Genomic DNA, 16,984 nt, shown 5'->3' with positions numbered 1-16,984 from the left:
CTTTGAGACAGGGCCTCTTGCTGAACCCGGAGCTAGCCTGGCTGGCCAACAAGCCCCAACACCCCTGTTCCCACCTTATCCCCAGCACTGGGGTTGCAGGCACTTGTGGCTGTTGCCAGCTTCTTATGTGGCTGCTTGGGATCCAGACTCAGGTCCTCATGCATACACAGGAAGCATTCTTACCCACCGAGTCATCATCTTCCCGGCCCTGCTTTGGCTGGTACTTTTTGTTGCTTTTGAGACGGTGTCTTACTATGTAGTCCTGGGGGCAGGGGTGGGGGCTGGAATTCCATGGAGCAGGGCGGCCTTAAACATGCTGTCATCCTCTTGCCTTCACCTTCCATGGGTGAGTAGTTGTGACCATGCCACCCTGCTCCCCCTGCTCCCCTGGAGCCTGCTCACGGAGGCAGAAGCATACATGGCAGGCAGCCTCGGCAGCCCTGAGTTCCAAGTCAGCTCTGCAGGCCCTGTCCTGTGCCTGTAGAAAAGTGACCTGGTCCCAGAGCATTGGCCTCTTGTTTAGAAAACAAGATGAGAGACTGACCTATCTCACAATGTGTGTGTGGGGGGGGGGGCTAAATGTCATAAATCAAATCAAATCAATGTCAGCTGCAACACCTGAGCACTTTGCACTTATCTGAGTACAGCCTTGTGAGGGGCTTTCTGGACTCTGGGGAGATAATGGGTCACAGGCCCCCTGGGACACCTCTGTCTCCATCTGAGCTTTGCACTGGCTTGTCCTGGCTGATTCTCATTTGTTCTCATTAAGGTTGTTCAGGCCCCAGCAGTCACTGCCCTGGAAGCTCTAAGTTCTCAAGGACAACAAGAACTTCTCTAGTAGCACCTAGGCTGCCTGGACTCAGGTCTGTCATCTTCCAAGCATGGGAAGAAGGCTCCAGAGTCACGGCCAGGGTGGGAGGGCCTTAGTAGTAGAACAAAGTTCATCATCACTGCACGGCGCTTCACCTTCCATCCATGTGGCCTGCACAGTGTTTTGTCATCTGGATGAATTGCTGAGACGGAAAACCAAGGACTTTCACCTGACCCTGTGCTCACATTCCAGCTTTGGGAATGACTGCCTGCGTTAGGAATTTATTCCCCTCAACACCGGGTTCGAGTGCTGCAGCGGGCCAGTCGTGCCTGGCCCTCAACTCCAGGGTTTCCAGCCAGGTCTGGCAGGCTTGTAGATTTGTATCCTCAAGCTGGGGGTTGCTGAACAAATCTGTGTGTATGTGTAGGCCACCTCTAGGGTTCCCATCACCCCATTTACTCACTTCGAGCGTCTGTACCTCCACACAGAGGTGAGCCCCTATTGAGATGTCTTCTGTGCTTCCCTTCAAGTCGGTCTCTCTACTGAATGCTAGACACCCTGTGCTGCCGTGTGAATACCTCTGTTCCCTCCAAAATTCATCTTGGAAGTTTAACCTTCAGTGTAACGGTATATGGCGGAAGGCAGGGCCTTACAGAGGTGTTTGGGTCACGGGCCCACCCTTCTTTCATCAAATTAATAAAACCAGCTTTCAGCAGTGAGTTCCTCTTCCGGTTAGGCTTTTTTGCCACGAGGGAAGACACAATGTCCCTCCCCTACAAATGTTGCAACATTCAAAATGCAGCTTTGAAAGCAGAAACCAACCTGCCGGTGCTTGATCTTTGGGCTCCCTGTGAAAAACCACTCTCTCATAATGAGTCTGTGGTAATCTGTTTGAGGAGCCAATGAAAATGCCATCTTTCTTGCAGATTCAAGCATGCCGCTTGAACAGTCTCCACCCTCTCCACTTCCATCACATGCTGTTGGATTACCCTCCTCAGAACACAAACAGGCAGCGAGTGTTTCAACCTGATGTCTTCTCTTAGCACTTGCTGCTCTGCCAGCTTCAGGTCTAGCTGGTATCCTTTACAGTCAAACCCAAGGAATGGCCAGCGCCCATCAGCTCCAATCCAGCCTCTCTTCCTCTCTTAAAATTACATCATTCAGACCTTGATCCTACTGCTCAACCAAAATTGCTCTTAAAGATATCACTAGTACAAATTGTGTGCTACTAAATCTAAGAGTAGACTCTTTGGCTTACCTTATTGCCATGTCAGCACTATATATTTTTTTAAAGATTGATTGATTGATTGATTGATTGATTATGTATACAGTGTTCTGCCTGCATGTACACCTGCAGCCCAGAAGAGGGCATAGGATCTCACTGCAGATGGTTGTGAGCCACTATGTAGCTGCTGGGAATTGAACTCAGGACCTCTGGAAGAGCAGCCAGTGCTCTTAATCTCGGAGCCATTTTCCAGCCCCCTATCCTTCTTAATTTAAAAAAATATTTAACTTTTAAAAATTAAAAAAACTAGCTGAGTGGTGGTGGTGCATGCCTTTAATCTCAGCATTCGGGAGGCAGAGCTAGGCAGATCTCTGTAGGTTCAAAGCCAGCCAGGTCTACAGAGCAAGATCCAGGACAGGCACCAAAACTACACAGAGAAACCCTGTCTTGAAAAAAAACAAAATAATAAAATAATAATAATAATAGTAATAATCAACAACTATAAAGTATTTATGTGTGTATCTTTGTGTGGGTGCACATGTGCCACACCATATGTGTGAAAGCCAGGTGACAATTTTCAGGAGTTGGTTTTCCTTCCATCAGAGGGTCATAGGGATCAAAATCAGGCTGTCAGGATGGTGGCAAGTACGCTTACCCACTGAGCCACCCTGCCAGCCCCATGCAGCACTGTCTATCAAGGCAGGCCATCACCTCCTTGATGCCCCGTCATTGCACACAACTGACCCGGGCTTTCTATTCTTTCAAGGCTCTGCATCTTCTCCTCCAAAGAAGTACTTCCAGGCTCAGAGCTCTCCAGAGCCAAAATGCTTGGAACCAGGAGTGTCGTGGATTTGTTTGAGACCTTCCTCTTCTGATTTTGAAAGTGTGCAATGTATACATACTTAGATAACTCAGGGATGGGGCCCTAGCTTAACTATGGAATTCATTCATGGCTTGTTTATAGCTTATCCACATAGCCTGGAAGTAATTCTAGGCAATATTTTCAATACTTTGGGGCATGGAACGAGTTTCATGACATGAAACTTAGTTGAGTTGGTGGTCAAAGTTTTAGATCTCGGAACATTTTGGGCTTCAGACGGTTGGGTCAGGGAGGCTCTGAAATTTGTTCTAATTTTCCTGCATACACTTCTGTGGCGGTCTCACGGGTCTTACATCTCCACATCAGTGACTCCCTAATGTGTCCTTCAGCAAAGACCTTGTCCAGAACTCATGTACCCCACAGCTCTACTACCCTCCCTTTCACACATCTCAGACTGAATGGCTCCTCTCCCCCAGAACCTGCCCACCTGCGGTTGTAGCTCAGCCCAGGGACTCCAATGGCCTCTAAACACAGGCTGCTGTCAGCACTCTCTTCAGCTGGGTTACTGCTGGCTAAGGCCTCTCCTGGGCTTCACTGATTGTACCCCTGCGGTCTGTTCACAGTGTCGCCGCAGGGAGAACCTGTAGCCCCACATGTCAGACCCCGTTACACCTTAGCTGGAAACCCCATCTCGCAAGGACCTTGTGACCTGGTCATGGCTACAAGAATGAGTTCTTACTGAACTATGAATGAGTTCCTCTGCATTCATCCCTCCCCCTCTCCCCTCACTCCTTCTGCTCTGCCGTCTCACTTATTTGTAAGGACTCATTAAAGCTAGCATGCTCGGGCGGTGGTGGCGCACGCCTTTAATCCCAGCACTTGGGAGGCAGAGACAGATGGATCTCTGTGAATTCGAGGCCAGCCTGGTCTACAGAGCGAGATCCAGGAAAGGAGCAAAGCTACACAGAGAAACCTTGTCTTGAAAAACCAAAAAAAAAAAAAAAAAAAAAAAAAAGCTAGCATGCTCCCACTGTAAGCCTTTGCATTGGCCCCTCTGCCTGGAACATTCTCCCCTAGGGCTACAACCTTCAATCACTTCCCAACATTGGTAGCATACACCTGTAATCCCAGTACTTGGGAAGCAGGTGCAGGAAGATTTTGGAGTTCAAGGTTATCCTGGGGTACATTGTCTCAATCACAAAACGGTAACAAAATATGCCTTGTCTTCAAAGAGACCCTGTTTGAAACCCCTCCTGTCCTCCTTACTGTATTCTCCTTTTCCTTGTTTGGTATGTTATTTTCTGTGATGCCATCTTGTACTTCACTCATTTATCTTTCCCCATCCCCAATTCCAAGAACCTAGGTGGGGGTCTAAGGGTATACTAAGCACTTGATAAATACTTCTTGAATATTGTATGTGAACTTCTTAGAAGGACCATGTCTTTCATAAGATTACCAGAGTTTTGTGGTTCAAAAAATACTTCTAAAAATGAAAGATGTTGAGATGGAGGGCAACTAAAATTCTAATTTTAGTTCTATTCCTCAAATGATCTTTCTGGGTGAGAGTCAACATCGGGACCAGTATTTATTGCCTGTGCTTTGAGTCTCTCCTACATATGGGCCAGCCTGGTGTGCCTGGCAGTGGCAGTATTGGGTCCGCTCCTTAAGCCACAAGAGATTCTGGATAGCAGGTCCATCCCATGAGGGAGGACCCCCAGCATCAGCAGAGGAGAGAGGCCATGAGATTTACCATGCTCTACAGCCCATGAGGGAGGACCCCCAGCATCAGCAGAGAAGAGAGAGGCCATGAGATTTACCATGCTCTACATCCCATGAGTGAGGAGGACCCCCAGCATCAGCAGAGGAGAGAGGCCATGAGATTTACCATGCTCTACATCCCATGAGTGAGGACCCCCAGCATCAGCAGAGAGGAGAGAGGCCATGAGATTTACCATGCAAGCGGGCAACTGTATGTGAAGGTACGTGCTGGGAGCAACAACAACAGTAGTAACTACAGAACAGAAAATAACCATCTTTGAAATGACAACAAAAGGACACATTATCTAAGCACTAACATCTAAGGAGGTGGCTGCCCGGCTCTGGGGCAGCTCCTCAGGAGACGGAGGCCGACTTTCCGGGTTGCCTGGTCGTCTTCAGTCCTTGTAATTTTTCATCTTTCAGCGCCTTCAGGAACTTATCTGCAGGAGAGCAAAACAGATTCAGCTGTGGCTGGGAAGGTTTTGCTTTGTTGTTCAGGGTCTTCCTATGTAGCTCCAAGCTGTTCTGGAACTCTTGATCCCTCTGCCTCAGCCTCCTAAGTATTGGGATTCCAGGTGTGCACCACCTCCGCTCTGAGGAGGAATCTTAGAACTTCAGAGCAAGCTTCTGAGAAGTAACTGTGCACGACCCTAAAATCTCCTAACAGCTCAAACATAGCTAACGCCTATGTCTGGAAATTCTAGGGACTTTGTCTATGAAAAGGTGTATCCTACAGAGTATCAGATGGATTGGAGACCATTCCCATGGCCATGCATACCTAAATATAGTTTTTTTTTTTCATACTTCACCTCCCTGTGTGGCAGAGGGGAGCAGTTTAACCTGTTGCAGAGAACAGGTGACATGGTCTTTCCAGTGCCATCTGCCCCCCTCCAGTAGTCAAATTCAAACCTCAGAGCAGATGATGAGAAAGGACAGCCTATGACTACTAATTCCAGAGCAATCGGTCCTTCTGGAAATACAGCTGGCTCTAACTGCCTTACTGTCCAATAGAGAGGAATCAGTTCATATACCGGAGGACTCCCGCTTACATCAATACACTTGCTTTGCTCTGGTGTAGATCCCTAAAACCTCAGACCTAAGATCAAATGTCAGAGTCTGAGATTTCCTGTTGGAGGGTCTTAAGGCATGGGCCCATGGAAAGGCAGAGTGAATGAACTGAGGGCTTTCAAGGTATGGGCAATTCCAACCATCTCCTCCCACCCACAGACGCCCTCTAAGACTGACTAGTGAAGGTTAGTCTCCAGAGATAGGCAGCCTGTGGTGAATGGAGCTCCAGACTACGGAAGTGTGGTATTACTGTGTAGGAGGTGAAGTGTAGGGAGGAAGTGCTTCGGGTGTCTATCCAGAGTCCACATTTCCTCCTCAAGGACGAACCCCTGAGGAGTAAAGTTTAAAACTAAAGGTCTTGATTGGCTCAAGTGTGTGGTGAAGCAGGGGTCGGTTGAAATTCAGCACGCGGGGGTCTGGACCTCTGGAGGACAGATTTGGGGAGTGGGACTCCTCGGGCTGTGGACAGTCTGGGGTCACATTCTGGTTGGTGCCTGATGGACGCCTAGAGCGGACAATCAGGACAGCTAGGGGTGGGCTCAGTTGGCAGTCACGCACAGCGCTGGGAGTCGAAGCCGTCTCCAGTGATGGTGAGCAGCTCCAGCTCCTTAATCCGGATCTCTAGCTCGCACAGCTCCTCGGGGTGGGAGGCGGAGGCGAGCCAGGGGGTCGTGGAGCCGGGGACCAGGGCTGCAGCTGCCATCTCGGGCCCTGGCGGCGGCGAGTAGAAGAAGCGCAGAGGCTCGTAAGGTATAGAGGCCAGGCCGGACGGCCAAGGCGGAGGGCACGGGCGCTCGCTGGGGGGACCCAGGCCAGGCGGCGGCGGCGGCACCGTGGCGGGGGCTGCCAGAGGCAGGGGTCGGACCCCCGCTACCGCCGCCGCCACCCCGCCCGCCGGCGCCCCGCCCGCCTTGAGCGGCACGAAGAGCTTCTTCCAGATGTTAAAATCGCTCAGCGGAGAGGACGAGATGCCCCGGTCGTAGAGCGACGGGAAGTAGAGGGGCGGGGCCGGCCGCTGGCTCATCTTGGGGTTCTGGCTGCCGCGCCGCCCCTTCGGCATCTTTTGAATGGGAGTCTGCGTGAGAGGAATCCCGCGCCGGGAGACGCGCGCCGGGGCCCCGTGTCTCGGAATTCCGAGATTCCACAGGCCCCGCCCCGACGGAGCGCGGCCCCGCCCTTCGCTCTCGCCCCGCCCGGGAAGGCGGGGCCTGGAGAGCAGAGGCCCCGCCCCGCGAGCCGGCTGGGCCTAAAGCCGCCTCTGACCTTCCTTGCTTGTTTTTTTTTTTTTTTTTTTTTTTTTGTTATTTTTTTTTTTTTGGCTCCAGCTGCTGCCCCGCCCTACTGGCTCCAAAATAGCCCTGGCGCACTTCCGTCTCGGCCCTAGGTTCCTCCCAGCGCCCTTCAATTCGATTTCCGAAGCTGTCACATACTAATCCTGCGCACGGAGATGGCCAATGCTTCGAGAGGAATTCAGCCTTTCCTTTTATTGGAAAGCGGAAAATATTTCCCAACAACCGGCTCCTAGCACACTTGACTCATTATTTTGGAAACTGAGAAAATGGATGGCTGACTTCATACTCTACAGAGGGAGAAGGGGAAATTTTTCTGATAAATTTAGCGATGCTGTGAAAGATTCTGGAAAGGGGGAAGCATCTGGATTTGTAGTGACTCTGAAGCAGACAATTTCTTTTTTCTTTATGAAAAAAAGAAGGCAGCTTAACACCAAGAGGAAATCCCAGTGTGGCCACACAAACTCCACACCCATTCCTGAGAACTGGATATTCTGCCAAGGGCTATGTATAGCTCATTTCTATGAAATATTAGTCATTAACTGTGGGAGCCCACAGAGGTTTCCTAGTGAGATCTGAGCTTGCTTTACCCAGCAGAGCTGCATAAGGGGATGGACTGACCACATGGATGGTTACCAGGTGTTTGGAAGGGTCTGCACTTGGCTGTGCTAGGGGGAGGTCTTTGCTCCACCTCTTGGCATTCCTTTACACGCCCTTTAGAAGAGACAGAAGGGGCTGGTGTATAAGAATCCAGGCCCTCCGTAGGCTATCCTGTGTTTCTGTCTCTCTCCCCTCTGTATTTCTAGCTAAATCTCTTATCCCTCACTCCTCAAGAGTACCCAGGGGAAAGAAGTGGGAGCAGATCTCCCACAATTAACTAAGGGGAAGTCAATTTCCTTAAGGATGTTCTTGTAATGATCACCAGCATGAATGAACAGGGATGGGTGGGGGGCCAGGCCAGCTCAATTGGTCTCAGCTCCATAAGTGAATGCTGTATGTATATATGCTAAATATATAGGGGGGGGCAGCAAAGGACAGAGTCTGAAATCCAAACTGGTAGTCTTGGGCAAGTAATTTGACTTGGGGGAAAGGGTGTTTGCTTTTGTTTTTTGAGAAAAGGTAGTCCAAGCTGGCCTAGAACTCCCTATGTGGACCAGGTTGGCCACAAACATACAGCAATCTTCCTGTCTCTCTACCTGGTGGAATTAGAGGCAAGCATCACCACACCTAGCATGTTGCTTGACTTGTAAGTCAGTTTTCTTTCTTTCCTTCTTTAATTTATGTGTGTGTGTGTGTGTGTGTGTGTGTGTGTGTGTGTGTGTATTTATGTGTTTCGTGTGCACTCAGGAGCTCACAGAGGTCAGAAGAGGATGTGGGTGCTGGGAACTGTACCAAGTCAATCAGTAAAATTGATTCACTGCTCTTGGTGAACAGACCATCTCATCAAAGGTGTTAAGTCAGTTATCTAGAAATAGAAATAAGAGAATCCTGAGGAGACTGCCTTTGCGATAAGAGTCCCTCCTCCACGTCAGACACCAAAGAGCAAAGGCTATTTTATTTCTTAAACAAGATGAGCCTGAGCTAAACAATGAGAAGAGATACATGGTAGGTATGCCTAAGGGCACAGAAATAGACTGACTAGCTCTCCCATTAATGAAATATCTATTTATATACTTCAGCTACCCCGCATCCAACTGCTTACAGATGGTCACTGGGGAATATGAGCATTTTCTGGCTTCTGACTCACAGAGGGTAACTTTCCCTCTTCCTCCGCCAGAGCTCCATGACCAATTGATTTCTCTTCCTAATTCCAATAAAAAAAATTCCCCCTTTGTGTTTTGTTTTTAAATGTTTTTCATCTATGACATCAAGAAACTACTTTAAAAGGGGACTCTGTGTTCTATTATGGCAAGGCCAAGGCTGCTTACATGGCCTCTGGTCTCCAAGTCCCTCTTCCTGGCAACAGGCTGGTTCTTATTGGAGGTTGTTTGTGCCATAATCTAAGGGCCATGCTATTCTCAGAAATACAAAACAGCCCTTTATTACTAATCTGAATTAACCATTGTTCTGTTGTGGACTTCAGGGCTTGGGTATTCCCACCTCCTTCACAGTTACCACTATTTCAAAACATGTTCTCAAAAATGCAGTCTAGCCTGTATGCTTGTTTTCCTGGATACATGTATTCCCATGTACTTGCAGAGGTAGCAAAAAAATAAAAAAAAAAAATGAAACTTTTAATGAAAGCTAACTGTTAAAAAGTTAATGAAATTGAAGTCTGAGAGTTGAGTCAGTGTAGGGTATAGAGAAGCCTGGCAGATCAGACATGTGAGTAAATCAAATCAACCAGAACCAATTAGCTCTACTAACCTTGGTCAGTTTCCTCCAGTGAGGTTCCACTTCCCAAAGTTTCCAGAACCTCCTAAAAGAGCATCACCAGCTGAAGACCAAGTAGCCTAAAGCCGAGCCTGTGGGGGATGTTTCACACTGGAAGCTTAACAAAACGAAAGCTTGAGAATTACATTTGGAAGATGCAAAGCCCAGGGCAACCTACAGGACTCAGGAGTAGAGCAAGATCACCTGTATGGAGTAGATAGAGCAGGATCACCTGTGTGGAGTAGATAGAGCAGGATCACCTGTGTGGAGCAGATAGAGCAGGATCACCTGTGTGGAGCAGAGAGAGCAGGATCACCTGTGTGGAGTAGATAGAGCAGGATCACCTGTGTGGGAGTAGAGCAGATCACTGTGTGGGAGATAGAGCAGGATCACCTGTGTGGGCAGATAGAGCAGGTCACGTGTGGGGCAGATAGAGCAGGATCACCTGTGTGGAGTAGGCAGATAGAGCAGGATCACCTGTGTGGGGTAGATAGAGCAGGATCACCTGTGTGGAGTAGTGAGAGCAGGATCACCTGTGTGGGGTAGATAGAGCAGGATCACCTGTGTGGGGTAGATAGAGCAGGATCACCTGAGTGGAGCAGAGAGAGCAGGATCACCTGTGTGGAGTAGATAGAGCAGGATCACCTGTGTGGAGTAGATAGAGCAGGATCACCTGTGTGGTAGATAGAGCAGGATCACCTGTGTGGGGTAGATAGAGCAGGATCACCTGTGTGGGGTAGATAGAGCAGGATCACCTGTGTGGAGTAGAGCAGGTCTGTGTGGAGATAGAGCAGGATCACCTGTGTGGGTAGATAGAGCAGGATCACCTGTGTGGGGTAGATAGAGCAGGATCACCTGTGTGGGTAGATAGGAGGATAGATAGAGCAGGATCACCTGTGTGGGGTAGATAGAGCAGGATCACCTGTGTGGGGTAGATAGAGCAGGATCACCTGTGTGGGGTAGATAGAGCAGGATCACCTGTGTGTAGTAGATAGAGCAGGATCACCTGTGTGGAGCAGATAGAGCAGGATCACCTGTGTGGGCAGATAGAGCAGGATCACCTGTGTGGAGTAGATAGAGCAGGATCACCTGTGTGGAGCAGATAGAGCAGGATCACCTGTGTGGGGTAGATAGAGCAGGATCACCTGTGTGGGCAGATAGAGCAGGATCACCTGTGTGGGGTAGATAGAGCAGGCTCACCTGTGTGGAGTAGATAGAGCAGGATCACCTGTGTGGGTAGATAGAGCAGGATCACCTGTGTGGGTAGATAGAGCAGGATCACCTGTGTGGGGTAGATAGAGCAGGATCACCTGTGTGGAGCAGATAGAGCAGGATCACCTGTGTGGGGTAGATAGAGCAGGATCACCTGTGTGGGGTAGATAGAGCAGGATCACCTGTGTGGGGCAGATAGAGCAGGATCACCTGTGTGGAGTAGATAAAGCAGGCTCACCTGTGTGCAGTAGATAGAGCAGGATCACCTGAGTGGAGTATATAGAACAGGATCACCTGTGTGTAGCAGATAGATCACGCTCACCTGTGTGGCCTTCAGCGCAGCCACTAGAGAGGAGATACTGTCGCTTGGTGTCCCAGTGACTGTACCAATCACAGTCCTTTTCCTTTGCCTCCTTCACCCACAGAGGCTGCAGAAAGTAAATACTAGCTTTCCCCATTCCCCTTTGCAGCTCAGATGCTTACAAGATCCAGATCCAGCAGGATATAGAAGTAAGAACACAGTTGGGATTTTGTAAGACAGATTTTGATTTCCTAATAAGGAAAACTGAAGCACAGTTCTCTCATCATCTCCTATCTTGAACTTGGATGCAATGCAGGAAGCTCTGTGATGACTTTGTGTTTGTGAGGGAAAGAACAAGGATACCACCACCAATACACCAGCTGAGACAGTGTGGACCAACTAAACCAAAGCTGCTTATCACTGGACTGTGACTGCAATAGAAATCAGACTGTATTTGATTACACGACCTGAAATTGGGTTGCCTGCTGAATACCTGAGAGAGTCACAGTTTCAACAATAGCAAATTTATTTTATCTTCCTAGTCATTGCAGAACTTCACTTGGGTGAAACTCCAGAAGAAAACATGCCTGTTCTTTATGCTTTGATCATGGGAACTTTTATTAATAGTTTCCCAAGACTGAAAGGATGGATGTAATTTCCCAAAAGGTAATTGAAGTTTCTGTTGCTAGTGTTGTGCCCTGGGTGCGAGACCACGAGAGACATGAACTCACCGAAATGCAAAAACAAGGCTTATTTCAATTCAAGCAGCGCCAGAGACCTCGGTCGAGCACCCCAACACATCGGAGGCTAGAGGAGGTGCCCGCCCCTCCACAAGCTCAGTTTTTAAAGGCAAAAACCACAAGGTTACATCATTTAGGGGTGCTAGTACCGGGACAACTCTGATTGGCTCAAGTTTTAGGGGCTTTTTTCCAGAATTTCTGTGTTATCTTACTTTGTAGTTTTAACCGGTTGTTTGTCAAACTTTATAGATTACCTCCGATATTGGGCATTCTGTGGTTAATCAGTTGTTACCAGATAAGTCCTTGAAACATCCTGACTTTGTGCTTTGACCATCTCCAGCATTGGGTCGTTCTATGGTTAATCAGTTGCTACCAGATGGCTCTTCAAACATCCTGACTTTGTCCTGAGACCTATGTCAGCAGCTCTGAGAATTTTGAAACTCAGGCCTGTTTCAAGCTGGGGGTGAGGGGCTTGCTTGAAATGGGGGTGCTTTGATTCTTCAGCTAGAAGGATGGGAACACAGACCATGTGACAATAAGGCAAATCCCCCACTGCAGTAGGTCCCACCATTATAACTGACAATGCCCAGACTCTTGTTACGTTCACTGATTCCCACAGCTTAGGGTTTAGCTCTCATCTGTTAACATTTCTCACCAATAACTTGATCAAGTAATCTTGATCAAGCAGTTTTGGTCACAACAGATAGAAACTTTATCAAGTAAGTTAAAAACTCAGAACAGGGGAGACAGGATTAATAAAGAAGGGCTTACTGAATCCCAAGATGGAGCTGCTTGAACTCCAGACCCTAGCCAGGGAAATGGGGGCCATCTGTGATCCATCTGTAATCTGCAAGCACTTGATGGGTTTGGGAATAGGCAATATTATTCATATTGAAAACTGAGAAGAATGATGTGGGCAATTATACTGATCAAGCTTAGAGTAATGCCTGTCACAAAAGAAGCTCTTGGGTTATAGCCAGGACTGTGGCATAGGCCTGAAAGTCAAGTTTACTCCTGAGGCCAAAGCAGGAATAGCAAAGGTTCAAGGCCTTCCTGGGCAATTTGACAAAAATCTATCTCAAAATGAAAAGGGCTGGAGTTGTAGCTGATTGTAGAGCACTTGGAAGCATGCACAAGGCCCTGGGTTCAATACTCATACTATGAAAATAGAGAGGCTCTCATGTAACTACTGTTGGGATAATATTTTTGTACACTCTGTACAGATATGTCTCTGCTTAACCTCACCTGCTTAAGGCACCTTCTGATTGGTTTGATAAAGAGCCAATAGCTAGACAGGAGAGGATAAGCAGGACTTCCAGGCACAGATAGGAACTCTGGGAAAGAATCTGAGGTGGGAGATTTGCCAGCCAGAAGGAGGAAGTCGGACATACAGTACTGAGGAGAGGTAGCAAGCCATGTGACAGAACATAAATTAATATAAACGGGTTAATTTAGGTTTTAAGAGCTAGTTGGGAACAAGCCTAAGCTAAGGCTTAGCTTTCATAATCAATAACAAGTCTCAGTATCATTATTTGGAGCTGGAAGTCCAAAAAAAAATCACTGTACTTCCCACTGAAAGGTCATTCTGTGCCAGGTCTTATCGGGCTCGTAGCAGTAGAGTTTACAAATTATGGCAACAAAAACTCCAGGTCTATCCCAACATAAATCACTACCATCCATCACATCCAAATCTATGTTTCCCGGACAGCCAGATTAGCAGGGATTTACTGAGCCAAGAATAGCAAGGCTGAGAAAGAACAATGCCTCCACCCACCCCCAAGGAAGCTAATCACAGAGAGTAAATGACCACACCACAGACTAGGAAGCTTGAGCTCATAGTTCAAAATGGTCATCCCCTGCAGGATATAAGCCGTCCTTCCCTTTGCCAGAGGCTCTACATAGTGGCGGGGAGGAAGTAATATTGTTTCTAATGGTTCATTGTAGGCACCTGTCTAGAAAGTAAGGCTCTCAGTGTGGTGATTCTTCTTACTCCCATGTAAAATGAGTGATTATGAACAGGGGCCTTAGATGAGATAAAGAAGATTATTCATCAAATAATTTTCTTTCAATAATGTAAGAGATTCAGAAAGGAGACCTTTGGTCAGTTCCTCTTTACATCAGTCAGTGGGATAAATATGGTGTGGTTTGCTGTAAGCCTGAGGCCTCTGTAGCCCGAAAAACCCTGTTCTCTGGTATGTTATGCAGCTTTTGTGGCTGTGATGAAATGCCTGAGAGAAACAAGTTACAAAAGAAGAAGGTTTATTGTGGCCTCCAGTGTCACAGGCGCCATGACTGGCGCTCCCTTGCTCTTCCATCTCTGACAAAGCAAGCCATCAGGGCACCAAGTATGTGGCAGAGCAAAGCAGTTTACGTCATGGAATCCAGGAAGTAGAGAGAGGAAGGAGATGAGGACCCAGTCTCCCCTTCAGGGGCATGCCGCCAGTGACCTCATTTCCTCCTGTCACATTCCACCTCCTGAAGATTCTGTCACCTCCCAATCCATAGCACCATCAGCTGGGGACTAAAACCTTTCACACATGTGGTTTGGGGTAGTACTCCAAACCATAGCACCCCAATAATTTAACGTATGTTATAGCCTACATGCTGCTTATCAGACACTTCACAAATGCATTCCCCTTCAGACCCAAGGTACGTGCAGAAAGCTGCCGCAAGTGTGGAAAAATGTAGTGGAACCCAGCTACTATCACAAAAGCTACTACTTGGAAAAGTCAAGGACTTTTCTGAAGGTCAAGCCATGGCTTAAGAAGTATTGGTGATATTTTAGCTTTTGTATATATATTAGCTGGTTCCTAAAATGATTTTCTTGTGTGCCAAGAACTCCTAACAGTGTATTTATCTAAAATACCTATCAAGTATCCAAAGCCAAGCAATTTCCTGAACTAAGGTAACACCCTTATGGAAACAACACCTGTCTCCTAGGTCAGGCAGACAGCTTTATTTTTGTGCAATTTAAGGAGAGACCCTCCTTTCTTATACAGCCTTACTAACATTATAGACTCCTAACTTCTTACCTAACCACTTCTATGAATGTAGACTGAGCACATAAATTCCCTTCTTGATATATTAACCAATTTTAGCTCTCAGTTGACCTCCTCTTTTAACCACTCCCTTTTGGGGTTATAAAAGAAATCCTGACAGTCACTGCCTGAGGAAAATTCTTACCTGCCTTTATGACCCTGTGGGAATTCAAGTATGGTGACCTGGCTGGAGGGGGAGGATTGCTATTGCTTGGGTTTATAACTGAATACCCAGAGAACTTGAGGAGAAGTGAGAGGATTAGGAGGATTTTGACCAGAGAGAACTTGAGGACGAGATGGAAGATGAGGAAGAGCCAGATGGGGAAGTACTTAGATGGGTAAGAACAAGATGAGAAGAACCTAGATGAGGCAGAATTAAGATGAAAGAATTAAGATAGAACTTAGAGGGGACAGCAAATAAAGGTAGAGAGAAATCAGGCAAGAAAGGAGCTAGGCACGAGAACAGAACTGAAGCTGTGTAAACAGGATTTTATCTCTGAGGAATAAAGTCAACAGCCAAAGAGCTTGGTTGTGGGAGCCCACAACTGACTCAGTTTCCCAGTTTGAATCTGAAGTCTATTCTGAGTCAATAGAGTTCAGACTTGTTTAATCTGTGAGAAAGTTTTGATTAGCCCACAGGAAGGAACACACCATCTAGCTAGATGCAGGCTGCTGACACCAGCCAGAAGTACATCAAGACAGAAAATGACACTGCCTGCTCCTTGACTCAAGGACAGGATAGATAGTGGTTGAATGCCTGTGCTGTGCATTGTTTTACCTCTGTCCTTCAAGGCTGTATGTAAGCTGGCTGTGAAATAAACTCGGGGCTGTCTGGCATTGACCGGCAGACCTCTCGACTCTTTTCTGTCTCCTTCATTGTCTCTTCAATCCAAAGGCCTCTACCCAGCTACCAAGCTGACTGTCGGCAGGCTCCGACACTTGGTGTATTTAGATTCATTTCCCGAAAATAATTCTCAAAATTCGTAGTTTCTCTTCTGGGTCCCTGGGAAGATTATTAAGGCTGGTCCTTTAATAATATTTGAGAGAAACCTCAAGCTATGTTGTTGTGTTTGTTTTTCCTTTAAACTAACAGACAGGACTAGTTGATAAGGTTTAACAAGTTCAAGGTCATCCTCAGCTATACAGTGAGACCAAGGACCAGTATGGGATACACGTGTCTTCCAAATACTAAACCCACATACTTAATTGCTGCTATGTTAAAATATCTACAGTGGGCATTTACAAACAGAATATGATATGTTGCTGGTATTTGGGAACAATGTTTCTAGAAAGGCCTGCTGAGTTCTGTAAGGCTTACACTGTTGGGGAACTTTTCAGTGACAAAACAGGTGCTTAAGTTCTCTCTTGTAAACAAAGGCAGGAATTGATTTCTTCAAAGCATGAAAGCTCAGGGTCTGAGATAGTCTGGATGTTTTGGCTCCCATCAACTCAGAGAGAGAGGCACTATTAGGAGGTGTGGCCTTGTTGGAGTAGGTGTGGTCCTGTTGGAGGAAGTGTGTCACTGTGGAGGTGGGCTCTGAGGTTTCCTATGCTCAAGATACTGCCCGGTGTCACAGTTTACTTCCTGATGTCTTCTGATTAAGATGTAACCAGCACCGTGTCTTCATGCACACGCCATGATTCCCGCCATGATAATGGACTGAACCTCTGAACTGTAAGCTGCCACCTCAATTAAATGCTTTCTTCATAAGAATTGCTGTGTCATGGTGTCTCTTCATAGAAACCCTAAGACAGGGTCCTATCCCAGGTTTCTTTCCAAAGTCACCCTGAAGTACATCAAAGATTGTGCACACAAGGATAGAGGGAGGGTGACTGCAGAGCTCAATGTGGATATGTCATGTTATTGCCTTTGGTGGCCTTGAGCAATTCAGCTAAGTTCTCCAAATGCAGTTCCAATTCTATTTTATTATTTTATGTGTATAAGTGCCTGGTACCTATGGAGATGAGGGGAGTACATCAGATCCCCTGGAACTGGAGTTACAGTTAGGAGCTGCCATGTGGGTGCTCGGAGTTGAATCTGGGTTCTCTGGAAGAGCATCCAGTGCTCTTAACCACTGAGCCATCTCTTCAACCCCTGTAATTCCAACTCTTATGCAAGGGGAGATGATGCTGACAAAGACCGACTCAAGGCCCAGAGCTGACAAACCCTGCACCTGGAATTGCCCTCATCACATGCCAGGTGAATGCCACCTTTCGACAACACTGTCTTCTCGGCACAAGCAGCTCTTAGAGAGAGAGCCATCTAGGATCAGTTCAGATGAGTTTGAAAGCAACAGAAATGAGTATGTGCTAAATGCTTTGAAGACTGATAAAAGTCTTACCTTGAAC

At 47.3% G+C, this 16,984-nt stretch overlaps 1 protein-coding gene across 1 annotated transcript; it reads right to left on the bottom strand.

The window, feature by feature from the left end:
* Positions 1 to 4,428: 4,428 nt before the first annotated feature.
* On the bottom strand, positions 4,429 to 6,961 carry C4H11orf91 (chromosome 4 C11orf91 homolog). The gene is made up of 2 exons (XM_028877845.2): positions 6,241 to 6,961; positions 4,429 to 5,054 (listed from the first exon to the last, which is right to left on the bottom strand). The coding sequence occupies exons 1-2, from the start codon at positions 6,740 to 6,742 to the stop codon at positions 4,969 to 4,971; spliced, it is 588 nt and encodes a 195-aa protein (XP_028733678.1). The 5' UTR covers positions 6,743 to 6,961; the 3' UTR covers positions 4,429 to 4,968.
* Positions 6,962 to 16,984: the final 10,023 nt, after the last annotated feature.

This window comes from Peromyscus leucopus, chromosome 4 (genome assembly GCF_004664715.2).
Source record: "Peromyscus leucopus breed LL Stock chromosome 4, UCI_PerLeu_2.1, whole genome shotgun sequence".
Lineage (NCBI taxonomy): Eukaryota > Metazoa > Chordata > Mammalia > Rodentia > Cricetidae > Peromyscus > Peromyscus leucopus.
Note: the sequence above shows the minus strand (reverse complement) of the source record. Positions and strands in the feature narration are given on the sequence as shown.